General features: G+C 32.8%; 1 protein-coding gene across 6 annotated transcripts in view; it reads left to right on the top strand.

Moving 5' to 3' along the window:
* Nucleotides 1-22,342, top strand: part of LOC118202617 (putative ATP-dependent RNA helicase DHX35) — a 109,298-nt gene that overhangs the window by 34,393 nt on the left and 52,563 nt on the right. For all 6 annotated transcript variants that reach the window (XM_085827584.1, XM_085827574.1, XM_085827578.1 and 3 more), the window contains 3 exons: nucleotides 13,241-13,473; nucleotides 16,959-17,159; nucleotides 17,291-17,378. In XM_085827584.1, coding sequence (XP_085683710.1) covers nucleotides 13,241-13,473; nucleotides 16,959-17,159; nucleotides 17,291-17,378 — 522 coding nt within the window. The remainder of the gene's footprint in view (nucleotides 1-13,240; nucleotides 13,474-16,958; nucleotides 17,160-17,290; nucleotides 17,379-22,342) is intronic.

Genomic DNA, 22,342 nt, shown 5'->3' with positions numbered 1-22,342 from the left:
TGATGATGCCACTTAACTGAATATACTTATGTAAAATATGGGTATAAAGATTTTAAAAGTGATTTAAATTCAATATTATCATTTTAGGAAAAGTTTTAGCAAATTTGCATGCATTGCTGCATGCAGAAACCGTATCATGCTGTAATTGAGATAGTATAAATGTTACTCAGGCGAAAAATTTTTAAAAAAATTTTAAATGAAACACTATGTCTCAGCCGAAAAATTATGTTGCATTTTTGAAGTTATTATATTTTATGCTTTAGATAATATATAAAAAATATATCATTTTGTTCAAGAAGAAAAGCTGTTAAACGATTTTATTATGTGATACATCTCAAAGCTCTTATTTCAATCAAAACTTAAAAAACTCAAATATTTCCCGCTTTTTTTCCCCTTCCAAAGATAATTTGTTTTGCATCTAAAACTGGCCTTAGAAATATTTCCCTCAATTCACCAGCTGTGAAGACTAAACCAGGTACTTGTATCCTAATCCAAGGGGAAAATTATTCTTGTATTCTTTAGTATCTCATCTAAAATTAACAAAGACCTAAAGAATAAAAGCATGCTAATTCAGAAATCAAACAACAAAAATCAGCGTTATATTTACAAAGTTTTCACAGGACTAGTTTCGATGGTTTTACCGAACCACCATCTTCAGCTGCAAAACCGCAAATGAACAAGATAGGAAATAATGATTAGATAAGATAAGAAACCCTGGACAAGAATAAGCAAGTGGCGCCATCTGTTGGTAAAACCAGAACTAAAACATAATTTCTTTAAAGGCCGAAGGCAAATTTGGATTGGAATTAGGATCGTTAACTAGAACAGAAAGATTTTTATGAATGTGAAATGCCTCTAGAAAATCCAGTTCTCCAATGGAAGATGTTTTTTGAATAATTTTGGCAGCAGAAAAACTGAAAGTGTGGTTTTCGGACCAACAATGTTGAGCAACAGAAGACTTCTGTGTTTCCTTTTTTCTAACATATGCCTCATGTTCCTTGACGCGAAATTTTAAGGCTCTCTTAGTTTGGCCAATGTAAATTAAACCACACTGGCAAGGAATCCTATAAATACCCCAGGAATTCATATCCGGAATGGGGTCCTTGAGTATGGAACTCGGAATTTTATTAATGGGAGAATAAACAACCCGAAAGTTAAATTTCTGCAAAATATGTGCAACTTTATAGCTAATTGATGGAAAGAAGGGAATGATAACAGAATTTTTATAATCTCCTAAAACAAAATTGTGCCTTTTAGTGTGTTGAGATGAGAATTTTTTAACTGCTTGATTAATAATGTTGGGTGGAAAGCCCCTGTCAATAGCTATTGCTTTTAAATACTTTAGTTCTTCATCAAGGGCTAGTTTGGAGGAGCAAACTTGAAGAGCACGGAAAACATAGGAATAAAATGAAGCTAACTTTTGTTTAGTCGGATGACATGATTTAAAGTGTGGTGGAAGGCAAACCGATGAAGGTTTGCGGTAAACCGTAGTACTGAAGTTGGATGTGTTACGTGTGAAAGCATTAAAAGCATGCTTTCAAATCGTCATTTTTTCTATTGCACTAAGAATTGGACCTAAAGTGCATTTTGATTTCCCGTACTTTTAGAGCTTTCCCATTGTGTGACATTATCACAGTTCCTTTTTGGAGATAGCATGACCACTGCGTGACAGATTTGTTGTCCGTCATCTGTCATTTTTGCTGCATTCTGAGATTTTGGAAAACCTGAAACAACTGGTGTATTTGGGGGGCTAACAATGCCACATTTAACCTCTACAGTTGTGTTGCTTTTTTTGACGCCAGATGAGTCTTTCTTGTAGGAAAGGGCTGAAATTAAAATTTTAGCTAAACAGAGACGAATGAGAAACTCGAGTATTGTAAACAAGGAATGAAACAAAACTAATATGCTTGTATTGAGACCTAGGACAGGGTCAGTAGACTTCCCATACATCCATGAACATAATACTGGATCCTAATCAACTGGTAAATTAATCATAAGCAAAATATTGCATCATAAACTATTATAATGTAAAGAAATCCTGTACTCTCATAGAATAGAGAAGGAGAAGCCTGGTGCTACCATTTATTGGCAAGGTACCTTAGTAGGGGTGCCAATATATATTATATACCGGTATTAAAAACGTGTAGATAATCTTCTTTTAATTATCAATTTTGATTGAAATGCAGTAAATATAAAAGGTTCAGCATGTGTGCATCATATATTTGAAGATTGTGAATTTTTTCCTACCCAACAATGGAATTTATGAATATTCAAACAAGATACCTTTAGAAGAGGTATATTAATTTCATAACTGCAAAATATTGAGCATTCATAGGGTAGTGCTGCCATTTAGAATCAAAAGAAAACAGTAGAAACTTATGATTACAGCTTTTGGCGTAGAAAAATGAGCTATTTTTAGGCAGTTAAAAAATTGACAAACATCGAGTATATACTATTATATACCAGTGCCCTTCAAAGGGTTAACCCAGGAGCCACTGCGAGCAATGATGTCTCATACGTGAAAAGAACAAACGGATTGGCGGATTTGTAATGTTTGCATACATCTTTTTTTTTTTTTTTTAAATTGTTTACTATTGCTATAGAATGCCATTGGAGAGCCATTAACTCTTTAATTAATGAAAATACACCTAAATTAATTTAAAATGCAATTTATGTACAAGATCAAATGCTTAAAAGAAGAAAAGAAGTCACCTACGCTGCTGAACGGTTCTAAATAAAATGATTTGTGGCTGTTAAAATTTCAAACTTTGCTTTTTGAATAAATGAATAAAACGAAAAATTAATATTATTAATATTAATTATAAATTTTTAGTTATTGATTATAAATATTTTAAATATGTTATTATAATTAATTCATATATTAAAATTATTTTGAACCTGTTTTACAAAGATTTTAAATAAAAGCTTGTAGTTTATGTTAATATTAACCAGTTGAATAGCACTAAACTTTATTATATATATATATATTCGAGGGTTGGAACTTTAATAGTGGCAACTATTTATTTACAAGAAATACAAAAGTGATTCATGTCACCATGTTTTACAGTCCTTCAATGTAGTCGCCAGCATTGTGTACAACCTGTTTCCAACGATGTGGAAGTCGCAGAATACCTGTAGCAGCGCATGTTTTGTTGATAGTTTGAATGGACCGGTCTACTGCCGCAAGAATCTCAGGAACAGTTTGGAAGCGAGTGCCACGAAATGGTTCCTTCATCTTAGGAATTAAGTCATAATCACAAGGGCTTAGATCTGGGGAGTATGGTGGATGGTAAAGCACTTTCCAGCCTCATCGCTTGAACAAAACAGTCACAGCTTGCGTTGCATGCGGCCGAGCAGACAAAATGAAAGGAACGTTCTGCAGAAAGTGTCGCCGTTTTTTTCTCAAAGCTGGTCAGAGATTGTGCTCCAAAAATGAGCAGTAATACTGCGCAGTGACGGTCTGCTGTGGGGGAACGGTATGCGTTAGGATGACACCATCACAGTCGTACACGAGAATCACCATAACTTTCACATTGCTGGGGTTCTGACGAAATTTCGAACGTCGTGGTGATCAGTGATGACGCCATTCGTTTGATTGACGTTTCAGTTCTGGCTGGTACGATCGGGCCCAAGTCTCATCCAGTGTAATGATACGGCGTAATAAAGCATCTCCTTTGCGCTCATAGCACTCCAGGTGGGTTTGGGCAGCATTGTATCATAGCCATTTCTGCATTTCCGTCAATTGATGTGGAACCCATCGTGAAGCAATTTTTCTCATGGACAGGCATTCCTTCAGAATGTGCAGCACAGTCATATGCGCTAATCCTGTTTGTCCGGCCAGCTGGCGAATCGTTTGGCGGCGATCACTGTCCATTAGTGCGGCAACAGCTTGAACGTCTGCATCGCTGACACTCGGACGACCTGGCTGCAGCATGTCTGCCACGTTTTGTTGTCCTTCATTGAATGCTTTCACCCATCTTGCTATGGTTCTGTAAGGCAATGCAGATTTCCCGCTAGCCTCTTAAAGCCCTTGATGATACTGTCGTGCTGTATGACCTCTGGCACAATCAATTTTTATCCAACATAGCAACATCCAATTTGTTGCGTAGCGTTTTAGCCGCTGTGTTGCCACTATTAAAGTTCCAACCCTTGTATATATATATTGAAATTCAGTAATAAAATTTTTTTAAAAAATTTGAAATGATTTTATGACCATTTAGACAGTTTATATTCTTTAAACTGTGTTTTCTTAGTTTGCATTTTTTTCGATAAATCCTTTTACTTAATGTCCTAAAACTTATATTGATATGGACTAAATTATTTAATATTTTTACCGCTTATCTAAAATGCTTTATAGCTACAAGAATGGGTTTTTTAATACTGAAAAGAAAAATTATTTGAAGTGAAAATGCGATTCAGATCGTATTTGTTTCAAAGTTTTTACATAAAAACATGTTTTTAATTTTTCTCAAAAACTAATTCATTAATTTCAAAATCAATCCTTAAGGTTATTAAGAACACTATAATAAATACAATAAAAAATTGGAGGGAGAACATTGAAAATTGTAGTAGTCTTCTCCTACAATTTTATTTATTAAACATTTCTTCCAAAAATTTAAATTAAGAAAAAATACTGGCAAAAATTTTTTTCAGCTTTTTGTCTTACGAAACCATTTAATAATATTCATATGTTCTTAAATAATAATAAAAAAAGTCATCATCATGTTAAAGTCAATATGTGCATCTTTAATTTTAATTTGAATGGTATGTCTGGAATACCCAGCATCAGATAAACTTGTCTGAACTTGTTTACAAATTTCTGTATTTTGTACATTTTCATCTAATTTTTTTCAATGATACCGCATCCCCAGATATCTATCAAAGCAATTGTTTCGCTGACAGTCCAGCGAGCAGTCAGTTGCATGTCAGCCATGCTGTTTGCTAAAATCTGTATGCACGTTGTGAACGGTGCAATTGCACAATGCAGTATGGGAAATCTCTCCATTTGCCCTGCCCCAGAGAGGTAGATATATTCAACCAAGTTTTACCTCTAATTCTGAGAGGCAGTTAATGCTTGTTTGCCATGTGAATGGGACGCGTTGGAAAAATCGGTTTTCGCTGCTGGTCGAATCTGCTCTTGTGAACGGGGCTTAGAAGGCAGCCAGTCCTCACAGCTTCATACCAGAGGTTGTTCAGATTTTAGAATATTGTGGATTTCAAATCATAAAAGAAAATAATTAGACTAAGAAAGCAGAATTAAAAGGAGTAGAAAACAAGCAGTTTCTTTTTAACATTTTAATGGAGTAAAATGAGGTATATAACAAAGAAGGATAAAAAGCACTTTAAAAGATGTAAAATTAATTTTTGCATTTTCAAAATCTTTTTCATATTAATTTGTTTTAAAACGTAAGGGCATTATATTATAAGAACTCATCTATCTAATTATATGCAGTCATTAGCTTTCCGATCAACTAGCAACTGCATATAATAAGTGCACTGATCTGTTAACCAACATATCAAATGTTTTTTTCTCCTTGTACCACACCTTCAGCATATCGTATCTTAATAATCTCTGCTTCATCGTAATTAGGATCAAAGTTTTCTTGTGCTGGCTTTAAAAACAATGGTTTTCTCATCACTCACTTGATAATGGTTCTACACTGTTTACTTCTTGAAACGACTATTCCATTTTTTATTTTTTCTTTTGGATACCCTTAAAAAATCTTTAGTTTTAGCTCTTATTGATTCCTGATTAAAATTTACTAATATCCTACTTTGTTTCAATAAAAAGTATACAGTACAAAGTCCTAAATCCGGACATCCATTATCCAAAATGATCTAAAATCCGGACCTCAAAGCCACAAACATTTTTTAAAAAATTTTTTTAATGCTTTATGCATCCGCGTTTGATTTTTCCTTTCATAATAAAACATGTGGAGATTTTCACTTAAAAATTCCGATTCTTAATTTTTTTAGGCACTAAATAAAATAACTAGTTTTGCATACATCTCAAACCGAAACATTCACCAATTTTATGTCCCTGACACCGACCTGTCGAGTCATTATTTATTATATTTTGCTTTCATCACCGCATGTTTATCAATACATGACAGCTTCAGTAATAACTGATGCTCTTATGTCTAAACCTTTTTATATTAGTAATTGAATAACAAGAGTATGGCAACCTTTTATGCTAACATTACGCTTGGCGATGATTATAGATTTTTAAATGCTCTAAGAAATATTCACGAGGAAAACTTCAACAAAAATTTCTTTTCATATGCTAAAAATACATTTTTTAATGAAACTCATAGGCCAAAAGATTATATTTAGTGCTATTTTAATTAAGAATAACTGATATGTTATTCGCCATAAACCCAGAAGCAGCGGCAGAATATGTCGCCACTGGATGCCAGAATTTAGGGAAGACGGAATTTTTGGAATTTGGGGAAGCATTCAGCGGCAAAATGAAGGGATGAGAAGTTTTTATGAGTTAGGGAAAGCAATGGGATCCAAAGTTTAGGCAGGGTGAAAATTTAGAACTTGGGAAAGCGCTTTTTAGCAGAATCGAGCGCCGGCCCTAGATAAAGACTTAAGTATATGTGGGAGGTTATTTATTCAAGACTCGGATTAGTTTGAAGCATGTGCAAGAAATAAACGTAGGTATAGTAAATACCTAAACCAGTGGTCGGCAAACTTATTAGCCAAAGAGCCAAATATGAACATTACAACAATTTTTAAAAACATTGGGAGCCGAATATGCTTGTTTAGTAAACTTTTATCACACTAAATAAAACTAAATTTAATACTTAATAAATATTTATTAATGCGAACAATGTGCTTGCATCTCCTTGGAAAGTTTGAGTAAGTCAGGTTTGTGTGTTGTTGTTTTTAATTTTAGGCATGATTCCAAGTTCTCATCAATAAGACGACTTCTACATCCAAATTCTGATCAATAAGACATTCCAAGTTCTCATCAATAAGACGATTTCAATGGACGACTTTTGATAATGCTCATGCTTGAAAAAGATTGTTCGCATATAGATGTAGAGCTGAAAAGGGAAAGAACAGCAAATGCGAACTTTTTCAGCTGATCCTAAGAATCAAGAATACTATTCCAAGCATAGAAAATGATCATGTCTTCCTTCTCCAGGTCATTCAAAGCAGACCACTTGGGTTGTGAACTAAGATCACATTTTCTCTTCTCCAATATTTCCAATTCAACACAAAGACGTTCAAATTTAGAGCGCCATATCTCCTTGTTTTTTAAATCCAGCAATTGTATTTCAAAGCTACCAATGTCAATTTCAAAAGGAGAAAATTTCAGCTCTGTTATCGTAGCATTAAGAGGATTTTTGACAAATGCTAAAGTTGCTCTGCTGTTATTAAATTCCTGAAACCTGCTGATAAATGCTTCCCTCATATTTAAAATGATTGTTTTAAAATGGTGTTTATCAATAGAGGAATTATTTTCTTGGCAATGCTTCAGCAGGCTCGGAAAGTGAAACAATGTTTCCTTTTCAAAATCCTGTGCAAAAATGGATAATTTGTTTTCGAATCTTATTACTTCTTCTAACATCGAAAAAATTAAGTTTCCTTTCCCTTGTAGTTTACGATTAAGCTGATTTAGATGAGACGTAACGTCTTCTATGAAATAAAGGTTTGGGATTCACTGATCGTCTGTTAGTTCTGGATAGTGAACACCCTTCTCAGGGAGAAATGCTTTAATTTCCGGAAAAAGGGATGTGAAACGTTTTAAGAATTCCCTCTTGATAACCAACGTACCTCGTTATGACGCAGAAGATCAGCGTACTCACTCTCCATTTCAAATAAAAATTCTTTGAATTGGCAATGATTAAGAGCTTTAGCTAAAATGAAATTGATAATGGTAATCACTAATTCCATAACTTTGCAAATTTCTTTCGGAAATGTTTGCACACAAAGCGGCTCTTGGTGAATGATACAATGGTAAACAAGTGTCTCGTGATTAATTTTTTCTTCCAAAATAGCAACAAACCCTTTTCTTACGCCGGTCATACTTTTACCCATCTATGGAAATCGACACATTTTTATCGAGGGGAATATGATGTTTATCCATACACTCAATTACAGCATTGGAGATATTTTCTCCACGCGTCTGACCTTTGAGTGGCAATAATCCTAAAAGTTCTTCTTTAGCGCCTGAATGAGACATAAATCTTACACACTGTACTGTTCACACTGCAACTGCTGCTCTGTGATGCCAATTTGTACCTTCACTACTTTATAAAAAGCATGCACGCGAATGTCGGTATCTTGTACATGGTTTATGTTTACATTTACGAAAACTAATAAAATTAAACTCGATGTTCGTTACATATTTTTATAAAAATATAAAATTTTAATTACCTATCTATCTTTTTACTGAAACAAAAAATTATACATGTTATTGATTTATAGAAGAAATTTAATTTATCAAAATAAGATGTAATTTTTTTTTTAATGAAAATATTATTGCTCCTTCCGTGGATATTTGTACCAGAGTTGCACTTAAGGAGCCAAAGAGCCACATGCGGCTCTGGAGCCGCACATTGCCGACCACTGACCTAAACCAATACAATTCAGGCTTAATTCAGTATGCAATAGCAGCAAGACAAAATTTAGCGAAACAACTTGGCTAATGTAGCAGACTGTGCTGCTCCCTAATCTTCTAATTTGATCCAGCTTTTTTTTTTTTTTGCAGACTGTTATTATTACGTCAATTTTATAAAAACTAAGCTTGAACTTTCGATTATGTTGAAAAGAGTTTCCAATTCTGGAGTTGCAAAGGATCTACAAAGCGAAACCATGTTTTTATGTCCATTAAACAAAAAGTAATATTACTACAAAAAATGGATAAAGGTATATTAGTCTCAAAATTATGCGAGGAGTATGGCATTGGAAAGTCCACTGTATATGACACAAGAAAAAAGAAAAAGGAACTTTTTTAATTTTTTGTGGAAGCATCTTAAACAACTTATATTGGAAGAACTGTTTAATAAAGTAAAAAAATAAATATTAAGCTTTTTTTTTTTTTTTTTTTTTTTTTTTTTTTGTAAATTTTGATACCCTTTAGATCATAACTGTTCTTTATTTCATAAATTACGATTTTATGTTTTTAATTGTATAATTTCTGCATGCCATCTTACCAGATTTAAATTGATGATCTGTTATCCGAAAAAATTCCAAATCCAGAATCGCCGAAGTCCCAACCAGTCCAGATTTCGGACTTTGTACTGTATATGCCTGTAAGTTAGTCTCTACATTTATCGAGGTAGATTTGAAAACAATTGTTAGTTTTCCTTCTTAACTGTAAATTTCACAGCTAACACCTTAGAGATAGTGGGAATTTCAGATGCTGTTAAGTTTCACAGCTAATTTTCCATACTGTAAATTTCACAGCTAACATCTGAGAGATAGTGGAGATTTCAGATTCTGATGGGTGTTTGCTGTATTTCTATATAATAGATTTTAGGAGTCTTTAAATAGCACTTAAGAATAGTTACAATATTTTATGAGAAAACAAATTCAGAAAAGTAATTTTGTTTCCTGCTCATTGCATAGTCAGAAATTTTATAGATTTGGGAACTAAGATGTGAATATATTTTTATAATATAGAGTAAGGTTTTTGTAAGTTGTACTCCCTAAGAAAAAATAGCTATGTATCATATCTATGAAAAAAGTAAAAAATATGTGTGGCAATAATATCTTGTGTTATCATTGCTGATATTTACTACAATAAAATTCCATACAGTTTACTCTTTGTACTAAACTTAATGAATGTAATACGACTTAGATAACAGTATTCTAAGTCATACCACCTATAGTTTAAATTGTACAGCATTTAAAATTGGACAATTAATATAAAACTTTCTTTTTCTCTATTTATTTATACAATTAATTGCAACAATGATCACAAAGGTATTTTTTAATTTTCTTCTCAATTCCAACACTAAAGCCATGTACCCATCCTTTGTATTTTAGGCACTGAATCATATTCTTTTCACGATTTTCCTCACAAATATTACAGGGAGATGAACACAATGTGAAACATTATGCTTGACATGTTTTGCTGGTGTGAACACAATGTGAGAAATTATGAGGTAACTTGTTTTGCTGTAAGAGGCATAGTTGATGTGATGTTACGCCTAATATTTGAAAAGTACGGCTTAAGTGGTGGTAGGACTTGTGCAACCTTGCCCTTCTGTACTTTGGTAAACCTTACCCTACCAAAATATTCTAAATGTACTCTAACATTTCATAATGTATGCAATGAAACCAAAGATGACCATTCACAATTCTAAATTATTTAGTCTTCTGTGGTTATGTTAGGGAATGTGAGTATCAAAGACGTTCTCAGTATGGAAGTTTATTTATGTTCTCAGAAGTGTTGATCACTTTCAAAGTGGCTGCCATGAGAATGTATTACTTTTACGATGAAATTTAAATCTGACTGTTTGTATACCTAACAGTTATTCATTGAAATTATGTCCAGAGATTAGTGAGTTATTGCTTATTGCTACTTGTTACTAGTAATACACAAAATAAGTAAAAAATGCAGCATAAATGTTTATTAAACATGATTATCAGTAATACAGCTAAAAGTAGAATCGAACTAAACTGTTCAGCTTGTCATCAACTGAGAATAACAACGGCTTGCTAGTATGCTAAAATTAAGATGTGATTACAACAGCAAAGCCTACTTTGGACTGAAGCAAGAAGTTAGCTAACTTTCTAACAAGTATCAAGATCCATCAAACAATGGGTAGCTCTACCACTATTCTGGAAGCAGTTTCCATAGCAAGACAGCTGTATTCCAGAACAAGTTCCAATGAACTCATTATTAATGTTACATTTTAGTTTTTAATCCGCTGCATTACAGTATTTCAAGAGAATTGTAAATCTTCTTTAATTGCAGTAATAATTTCAGTCTTTTTCTTAAGTACATTAAAACGGTTATATAACATTTACAAGAAAGTTTCTTTAATAAATTCTCCATCAGAAAATGGTTTACATTTTTTTGCTAACAAATGGCTGATGTTGAATGACACAATAGACATTGCACATGATTTCAATATGGGCTTTTTAGAAACATTTTTTTTTTTCAAACTCATAATTGAGCCTTATGATTCCTAATTTTATTTTCCTGAAGTTAGTATTTTGAAAATAATCTAAGTTTTCACTGAAAGGGTTTTCTAAACTTCCTTCCCTCTTATTTTATTTCAAATGTAATAAATTAAAAATACAAAGCAAAATGTTTTTTGCATATTGTTTTGAATTAGGATATTTGCCTCTCTTTTTATATATATATATATATATATATATATATAATTTAGTGATAGCATAAGTTGCCAGTACAAAAGAATATTAATGCAAAAAGTAAATAATAATAACTTCTACACATATTACAGTCAAAAGTCGTTAATTCGGACACCCATAATCCGGAATGATCTATAATCCAGACCTCAAAACCACAAACTTTCTGCGCATGCATCACGTTGACGCATGCATGTAAGACCTTTACGGCTGCGAATTTGCGTGTGCGCGTGCGCAAAATACGTTTACGAATGCGCGTTTAATGTATAATGGACGGTATAAGCTAAGCTAAAATTATCTAATTATCTATTTCAGTTAATGTTGCAGATTGCGTTGTTCCTTAATCTTCGAATTGGATCCGGCTTATTATTTTTTGCAGACTGTTACAGCAATTTTATAAAAGTAAGCTTGAACTTTCGCTTATGTCAAATAGAATTTCCGATATATATTTACTAATACGTAAAGTATCTACAAAGCGAAAGTAATGTTCAGAGTCCATTAAACAAAAAGTGGAGTGGCTGCAAAAAAGGGATAAAGGCATATCCTTTGTTTATCTAATTCTTAACGTTTGTTTATCTAAACTTTGTTTATCTTTAACGCCGCAGCGCGCAATGAATTGGAAGTTGATCTGTCAGCTCTATCCTTATCTTCAGGGCAGATGTTTTTATTTTATTTGGCTTATAATTGCTTACTAAATGTAGTATTTCATCTCGATGTACTCCGTCTTTGATATGATTTAACTCAAATGCCTCGTCATTATAATTCGCTTCCGATAGTGAAGAAAGTGACAGAGGTTATTGAAAACGAAAAAATTTCGATTGACAAATTTGTCGGTATTCTCGACACAGCAATTATAGTACTTGAACAGCGGAACTTTGTAACTGAACAAGAAATTATGTCTGTTTATAGAATTAAAGAGAATGTATTATCACATAAAAAATGAAGCAACTTAAACAACTTACATTGAAAGAAATGTTTAATAAAGTAAACAAATAAATATTAAGCTTTTTTTTTGTAAATTTTGATACACTTTAGATCATAATTGTTCTTTATTTCGTAAATTACGGTTTCAAATTTTTAATTTTATAATTTCTGCATGCCATCTTACCAGATTTAAACTGATGATCTATAATCCGGAAAAATCGATAATCCGGAATCGCCGAAGTCCCGACGAGTCCGGATTAACGACTTTTGAGTGTATTAAACTCTGAAGATGAAGTATAATAAATTCTGAATTGTTTTGTTATATAAAAAATTAAGCTTTTATTTCATTAATATTTCAATGAGTTTTGTGCTTTATTCAATATAATTATAATCTTGCTGCATTAAAATGTACATTATGAATGAAAGTGTGTAAAATGATTCATTGCTTTTTTCTTAACAGTTTTTATGTACTGCTGTTTTAATATTCTGAAATGTAATTATTACATAATTTATTTAATATCTGGTATAGGAAGAGGTTCTTTCTTATTATTATGGCCCCTGTTTTTAAAATTTTTCCTAAAGCCGTTTTGGTAATGGACTGTACCAAAATGGCAATCATACTCAGAACTCTTTGTGACAAGTGAATTTTAAAGTGACTATGGTTAGGACCATAGTAAGACTCCTCACTGCTTGGCAAGGATTGCTTTAATACAGTTTATTAACAAGCAGTTGGCTTTGTTTATATGACAGAGATCATAATAACAAGAAAGTATGTAGAAAGATTTAACATTCACATATTTATCTTTAATTTATTTATGTAGGAAATTTATTAGAATTTTACTTTTAGAATATCATGGCACTTCTAGGGGGGAAAATTGCTGCTTTTTTATTAAACAGAAAATAAGAATTAATTGCTGGTACAATAATTTTTATTATATTGTTTATTATTTTTATTTTTGTTTCTTTTATTTTATTTTTACAGTATATGACAGAAGGTATGCTAATCAATGAAATGATGTCAGACCCGTTGTTAAAGTGCTATTCTGTGCTAATTCTAGATGAAATCCATGAAAGATCTCTGAATAGTGATATCATACTAGGGTTATTGAAAAAAATTATAAAGAAAAGGCCAGATTTAAAATTAGTCATATCATCAGCCACATTTGAAGCTGAAACAGTTTACAGATTTTTTAATAAAAATGAAAGTGATGACAAGTGAGTTTCTGTATTTTGTAACATATGTTTTAGTTTAGGTATAATTGATTTCTTTATATACACTCACTTCCAAAAGTTAAGCACGGAGAGGAAAATGCTAATTTCCAGAAGCCAATCAGAATTGAAAGGGATGCAATTCGCTGCAGATGTAGATGGAAGTGTGCAAATATGTTAGGTAACAGCCAGTCGCGCTTTCATTTCAAGAAATATGCAGAAAAGGCAGTCTTATAAGAAGCCAGCTTTATGAAGGGTTACAGAAGTTGATTGCAAGTGCTGATAGAAGGTGTTTAAAACTTTCATACAATTTGTTTTAGAGACATACGTGTTTCTATGACTTCCAGAAGACGAATGGAAGATTCTGAGCGCTGACGTGCTGTGGGGTGCATTGAAGCAGGACGGTCGATCACAGAAGTTGCTCTTTTCTTCGGTGTTCATCATTCTGTAATTTCATGTCTAGGAAAACAATTCCAAACCACACGGACAGTTGTCCGAAGACCCGTAGCCGGTCACACAAGGGTTACAACCCCAGCGGAAGATCGATATATTGCTATTGTAGCCAAGCGGAATCGCAGAGCGATCTCCACATGTGTGACATCTATGATTACAGCATCCATTGGTAAGGTGATATCTGCAGCTACTGTACGCCGAAGATTACATATGAGTGGACTGTACGCCCGGGTACCTCGAGTTTGTGTTCCTCTATACATCCAATCTAGAGGGACACGATTACAGTGGTGCCGGAAACATGTCAATTGGAATGTGTCTGACTGGGGCAATGTCATGTTTACTGATGAGTCAAGATTTGATCTGGAGCCAGATGACAATCGTATAAGGATATGGCATGAACAACGAACGCACAATCAGTCCTAAAACATCATCGAACATCACACATTCTGAGGCAGAAGTATTATGGTGTGGGCAGGGGTTTCATTAGGATACTGCACCGACCTGCACATCTTTAAACGGGGTTTATTGATGGCTTTTCGGTATCAAGATGAAGTCCTAGAACCCATTGTGAGATTGTATGCTGCAGCAGTTGGCCCTGCTTTTGTTTTAATGGACGATAACGCACATCTCCATAGAGCTGACATCGTCAATGACTACCTGGAGAGTGAAGAGATTGCGCATATGGCATGGCCAGCATATTCTCCCGACCTTAATCCCATTGAAAATCTTTGGAATGCTCTCGGCCATGCTGTATCTTCACGTTTCCCACTTCCAGCCACTCTTATTGAGCTGGAAACTGCTCTACAAGAAGAATGGCGATTGCCTAATTCTGCAGTGATTGACCACCTAATTGAAAGCATGGTCATAAGGTGTAAACTTTGTATACAGATGAGAGGGGGGATCACATACCCTATTAATGTCCTTTTTTTCCATTTTATGCTATTTATTTTCACTTTATACATAATTCTGTTTAAGTCTCCAGTATTTCATTATCTGATAACTTATAAAAATTTAATATTATTTTCATTTCTGTATATAATTATTGATTTTGTTTTATGCATAAATATATATGCTACTTTCTTGCCGAATTTTGTGTCAATTTTGTGTATTTGTTGAATTTTTTGCATTTTACATCTTCGTGCTTAATTTTTGGAAGTGAATGTATATAATTTTGTGTGTATATTTAAATTCTTTACTTTTTATTATTCCAGTAATTCCAGTACTCGGCATTTTCCTTATCTCTAAACTTAAATCTGAATAAATTTACATACTAGAAATATACATCAAACCTTTTTTTAAATTGTTTTATGAATACTGGAGAGTGATAAAAAATTTCTCACATCTGTCAATAAAACAAAATTGCCGATCGTGGTTTCTACCCCACACATTTGATGGTTTTAAAGTATAAAGTAATGTATATGTGTGGTATAAGTTAATGCTAATTTATGTATTCAAATGTTTTTATTATTTGGCCCTTTTAATGGCATGACCACTAATGTACAATTGCATGAACTGTCTGAATTTCGTAATATTGTTTCATATATATTTTTATATTTTCTTTAATAGTTTAAAAATTATTTTTCATTTTATTAGAATAAATGATAAACTCTTTTAGTACAATGTAATTAATTCTGTCACTAGATAACATTTCATGTATGGCCACTCAATCACTCTAAGATGTAAGGATTACGTGATTAAAGAAGTTATATTGCAATGAATGCATATTTCAGTTAGAACATACTTTCTAGAATTATGGGCAAAGAGCATTGTTTTATTCAAAATTTTCATGAAGTAAAACTTCCTCATCATGCTTAAAAAAACTTTTTATTTTCCCATTTCTGTTAAATTACTAAAGAGAAAAAGAACTATATAGAATATTAAGACTTAAAAAATTGTAGAAATTCTATAAAATTCCTCACTGTTATGTATGATTTAATTATGAGGAAAATTTACTCTAAGGAGTGTCAACAAAATAAAGTAATGATCCATCTTGTATATAAACATTTTCTTTTTTTTTAATACAAAGCAGTAATTTAAAAAATTATTTTAATTGCTGCTTATTGAGTAAAAATTTTATTCATTAGAATCGTAAAAAACTTGATAAGTTGAATAAAGTAATTAAATACCAGCTGAAAAATCTAATAATGTTCTTAACTTTATTCATCATAAATATTATTTTAAGTTTATATCAGAGTGAAGACCAAAAAAAATAAAGTTGAAATTAAAATGCATGAGAATGGCTGGCCGGTTTGAATGGAAATTTTAAAATATGGAGAAGGGCCCACAAGAATTGTGTTTTATTAGTAAAAAATATATCTTTTTATCACATGTATAATGTTGATAAGTGTAATCATTTATATTTGAATTTCTTACAATTGTTAGGTGTGATATCTAGCTTGACTTTTCATATTGACATGCTCTGTTATTTTTTTTAATTTAAATTTACTAATTCAACATATTGTTTACATATAGGTGTCCACTCATATGCTGTGAGATTGAAACACATCACCACTAAACACTCATATTCTCTTTCTCACATTGTTGCTACCGCTCAACTCCGTGTCTGTATGACCACTTTTATTCAATCATGAAATATTTTTGTTATTCGGTGTGTATTACCTAATAATTTAAAATATTTTTTTTAAAATTCTCTTTAATGATCTGAATATTATCTTAAAATGCAAGTTCATGAAAACAGAGACTAACTAATTATATAAGTTCAGCTAACAGATGCAGTTTAAATACAGTTCTTCATAAGCAGATTCAAAAAGCTATGCCACTTAGAATGTTAAGTTGTGCTATCTATTTATTGTCAAATTATAACACTGTCATAGTGCATGTTTTAGACCCGAACTTGTAAAGGCACGCTGATTTGTCCATTGTTGAATTTGATATAAACTAATACCTTATTTAAAATTAGACATAGGCATAGATTTTGAATAAAGCTCTTATCAGTTTCAAGGGCAATCTGACAATATATCGAACTGGACAAATAAAAACTAAATCAAATATTACTACTTTTTTTGCTTTTATTTTAGGTCCAAAGACACTGCCGTGATTATAAGTGTTGAAGGACGCAATTATCCTGTAGATATTCATTATACAATAGAACCATTTCCTAATTATATTAAAGCATCTGTTGAAACAGCTATTAAAATACACATCAATGAACAACCTGGCGATATTTTAATCTTTTTAACTGGACAAGATGAAGTAGAGCAAGCCACAGCAATGCTTATGTAAGTGTTTTATTCTTTTTTTTAAAAAGCATTTTACTTTGTTCATATAAAATGAGATGTGTTACTTATGAAAATGAGATGTGTTATACAGTTTCACTAACATTCTATTCCTTTCAAAAAATATATTCTAGAGATTATGCTCGGGACCTTAAGAACAAAAGTGATGTTAAGAAAATGTTTGTTGTTCCTTTATATGGAGCAATGCCAATAGGAGAACAAGTAAGAAAATAACATATTATTTAATCATTGCTTTTGAATTTTGTCTTTTTTTTATAAGAAGTTCTTGTAAAACATTTCATAAATAAAAAATAAAAAAATGCACTTAACTTTCTCCTTGCAATATACTTACATTGTTTATATCTTAATTCAGTCTTTAATAATTTGTTAAATTGTACATGTTATATGATAAGTATGCATGTGAAATACTTAAAAAAAGCCTAAATAAAGAGACAGAGAAAAAGTGTAATTTATATTGTACATTATTGAGGTTTTCTTAAAGCACTTGGTATCACTGTTTTCCTCTATAATCTGTTAATTATATTATTTATGCATCAAAATCACATTGCTTCTAAATAAAATATTCATTAATTATTTTTAAATATGGTTGCAGACAGATTGACTTGAAGGCTTATAATAATTCCAACGCATTTTTCAGGAGCAGAAAAAGCTATTTTATATTCAAATTATACCTTAGACTTATAATGTACTATAATGCAAAAGTAAAGTTTTACCTGAGCTTAATATTATTTAATAAATAGCATATTTCTTAGTTAGCACCCTTTCTCCATTCTAACACCTAATACTTTTAAATTCCTTCTGTTTAGAATCGGCTACAAATAAATAAATAAATTGCATAAAGCAGATACTTTCAAAATAGTTAAAATTCTCCAAATGGATGGTATTGTGATACAGCTTTCATATGATCTCAGTCTCTCAATACCCAATTTCAACCCCACACCTGCAGCTTATGCATGTCCATACCATATATAGGATTGAGTACACGTGGATTACACACTGTGCATTTACAGTCATTATTACACACAATCATCATTTTGCTAAACAGCTGTTAAAATGTAAACATAGCCATATAGATTTTTGCTTTTTATTATTATTATTATTTATTTATTTATTTATTTAACAGTTCTGTTCATAAATTTATTTATGAAGAGAACTGTACCTAGCTGTAAAGATAGCCAAACATACAGTTTCCACCTTGTCACAAAGTCACCATAAGAACTTTTTGTAGGGTTACAGATAATCAGAAGGTACCATTTTTATGTATGCACTTAAAAATATGAGTAATGTGTGATCTTATATACTGAAACTCTTTTTATGCATTTCAGTACAAATTAATTATAAGTTAAAAATCAGTGAATTAAATAAGTACATTATTTTTTTAACTAAAATTTCTTTCAACCAGTTTTTAAATTTTTTTTTTTTATTTATTTTATAACTTTAAAGGAAACAATATTAAATTTTGCCTCAATAATACACTTTTTTGGAAAAAAAAAAAAAAAAAAATTAAGCACCAAGAAGGACTTTTGCGATTGTGATGAAATTTGGTATTCAAACACATCTTGATCGAACATGCAAATGATCAAAGTTTCAAGGTAAATAAACAGGAATTTTGATCATAGCATGCATTTCTAGTGCGCAATTCACAAAGTATAAAACCAGTAACAGAGGTGGAAAATTTATCTTCTTTTGTTGCTGCCGTTGTAATTCCGTAAAGAAGCAACTAAAGATGCCATTACGACAGTATCGAAGACCTTACAGACAACTAAACGACTTCGAATGTGGTCACAATGTAGGGTTGCGTGAAGCTGGGTCGTCATACTGAGCAATAGGCGCCACCTGCAGCATGCAGATACTGCTGTGCAAAGAGGTTGGCAGCAATGGTTGCTACAAGGAAATTGCCGACAAACTGAAAGCTCTGCAAGGCCAAGGAGCACAAATGCAAGGCAAGGTAAGATGATTGTTCTCCAGGCCTGAACTGTCCCAATGGTATCATTGTCGACTATTCAACACACTACAGCCACGTCTGTACCTCCCGTGATACCATCCACCCTTTCACGGCGCTTGTCTGAGGCGGGGTTACACTCACAGAGACTTTTAAGACGTTTGCCTTCGACCCCACAACATTGGCAGAGTTGTCTGGAGTGGTGTCGCAGGATCATCATAGCTCCCATCAGAGTGACATCGTATAGTGTTCAGTGATGAATCCCGCTTCACTCTTGAAGCAGATGGCCACCATGTTCTTGTCTGGAGAGGAGGAGGCTAGTGGTCCCAATCAGCCTTTGTTTTACAAAGGCATACAGCCATAACCCTTGATGTGATGGTGTGGGGCGCTATTTCTTATGATAGCAGATCATCTTTAGTCATCCTCCGTACATCTTACGATCAACGATATGTTGATACCATGCTGCGGTCGGTTGCATTACCATTCATGGCACGTCATCCTGAAGCCATTTTCCAACGAGATAATGCCAGGCCACATACAGCTTGCATATCTCTTAACGGTTAACACTCTTTCTTGGCCAGCAAGGTCACCAGACCTTTCACCAATTGAGCATGTTAGGCCACCAGATTCGGGCACCACAAAATATCGCAGATATGGAACAACAACTGATGAATGCCTAGGATAATGTGTCGCAGGATGACATTAGGAACCTCTATCACTCCTTGCTTGTTGCTTGTGTCGAATGGAAAGAGAGTGACAGCGCGCTTTTACTCTGCATCAGATAAAAGAATGTCTGGAACAATGAAAGATTGATAAGAAGAACCAAGATGGTAGAATGGGATATTTCACTTAGCCGCCATCAGTCAGTGAAGAAAGATGTAATGAATGAAAATAGACAAGCGATGTGAAAAAAGTTGGATCAGTAAGGTAGTAAGTACTTCAAATAATTAACAAAATGTTAGGTAAGAATATCCGAAGGATATTTGTGTTTTTCTCTAGGAAAAGATGAGCATCGCAAAAAACTGATACAGCTGTTTGGATGTAATAGTACAGAAAGGGAAAAAAAAATGTTGCAAGTTTTTTTATGTAATTTTGTATAGTATCAGTTTGAAGATCTCTGTGAATATATGAATTTGGGATGAAACAGGGTGCATTAATAATTTCATGAAGAATTCTATTTTGAATAACTTGTATCTTTTTTATGTGGGTTTTAGCGGCGTGACCCCATACCGGACTGGCGTAAAGTAAAATAGGTCTAAGGATGGACTTGTGTAAAACAAGTTTATTGTTGATAATTGTAGTCAGATTGCTATGGCTGTTGAGGAGAGGACGCATAGTAGCTATTGAGATATTGAATTTCCTGGCAGTTTCGTGTTAATGTTGCCAAAAAGTGAGTTTTTTGTCAAGTGTGACTCCTAGACACTTCACTTGATCTGTCCACTGAATATCGTCGTCAAAGAAGATGGGATTAGGTGGAAGGAAGTTTGTTTGTTCTTTTCTGGAAATAATGGCTTTGGTTGACAGCAATTCTCCACAGTGTCATCCAGTTTTCAAGAAGCTCCAAATAGTTTTGTAGAAAAATTTGTACAGTATTGATAGTTGAAGCTTGAGTTAGGATAGCGGTATCGTTGGCAAATGAGGGAATAGTAATATGAGATTCTTTTAGAATGTCTTGAGTATAAATATTGTAAAGAAAAATATGGTCCAAGAAAATTGCGGCGGTAGGATATTTGTAATTGAATCCATCAGTAATGTAAGTGAAAATGCAGAGAAGCAGATAATTGGTGCTGTGCAGATGTCTGAATACAAATTGTTCATCAGGAGTATAAGAGCTAGGAGGCATGATTCGATTAATATAAAACAGAATAATTTTTTCAGCAATTTTAAAATTTGATTAAATAAACTGATAGGCCAATAATTTTGAAGAAAAGTAGAACTTTGATGAGGCTTAGGGAAAACAACAATAACTGCATGTTTCCATAAGAGAGTTTGATAATTCAGTTACCATAATTTCCGGAAGAAAAGCCGCATCAGCATAAATGCCGGAATAGATTAAATTGCGTGTGACATCGACGTGGGCCGTATAGATGCAAAATCTCAACCTAAGTCCTGATATGTGACATATCAGTTAAGAAAAATGCATGAAATGAAACTATAACTCAAAAATAAATTAAAGGTAAGAAATGTTGAAAATATATTTACGTTCACGTATATACTTATATTTACACACTAAAGAAGTCCATATTTGTAATACTCAGACTATATTATAAAAAATGTTGCAACAACGAAATGTTAAATTTGGATTACAAAAGGAAATTTTAAATTTTACTTACAAAAGGAATTACAGCAAACTATAAATCATATGAAGCCATCAAAATATGATTCTTCACTTTCTGAATTAAAAAGATTTAGTAAATCCTGATCTAAGTCCAAGTCTTCCAGATCGTCACATTCATCCTCTTGGCTTACAGTCTTTTTATCTAAGAATATAATTTCAGCTTCTTTGAACCCTGCTGTTGTTGACGATGTTTTTACTGATTTCCACGCACTTCCTACCCACTTTGCAACTTCTTCATAAGATGCTCTACGCATTTTACTGCTTTTGGTATACGAATGCAATTCTTCACTCATCCAATACTTCCACCACTTTTGGACTTCAACTTTGAAGGATTTATTACCTGACAAATCTAGTGGTTGTAAGATTTTTGTCAAACCACCAGGAATTATTGCTACGGTCGTAGACAATTTTTGACATCTGGTTTTCACTGACTCAAGTAAATGGGCACGCATGGAATCCATTATCAATAACCCTTTTGATTGGGAAAAAGATCCTTTACGACACTGCCAAACTGTTTGTAGTCACTCATGCATGATTGTCTGGCACATCCAGCCATTCTCGTTTGCACAAATAAATACGTCATTAGGAAAATCTCTCTTCAGAATAGTCTTTCGTTTAAAAATGATCATCAGCTTTAGCTTGTCACCGTTCGTGGCACAAGCTAACACACATGTAAAGGATGTTCTTTCATGCCCCGTCATAAGCACAGATACAGTTTTTGTACCAGTTTCATCAACAGTTCTGTTTGCAAAAGAGTCAAAAACTAACAGCGTTTCATCCATATTTATTATCTGTGACCGAAGAAGTTTTTTTTTTTTTTTGTCAATAATATCTGTCACATATTTTAAAAAAGATGCCTTTTTATCCTGCTAGTCCATTGGTAAT

This window comes from Stegodyphus dumicola, chromosome 1 (assembly GCF_044657685.1).
Source record: "Stegodyphus dumicola isolate Sdum_Otavi_A_Nest chromosome 1, ASM4465768v1".
In the NCBI taxonomy this organism is placed as follows: domain Eukaryota; kingdom Metazoa; phylum Arthropoda; class Arachnida; order Araneae; family Eresidae; genus Stegodyphus; species Stegodyphus dumicola.
Note: the sequence above shows the minus strand (reverse complement) of the source record. Positions and strands in the feature narration are given on the sequence as shown.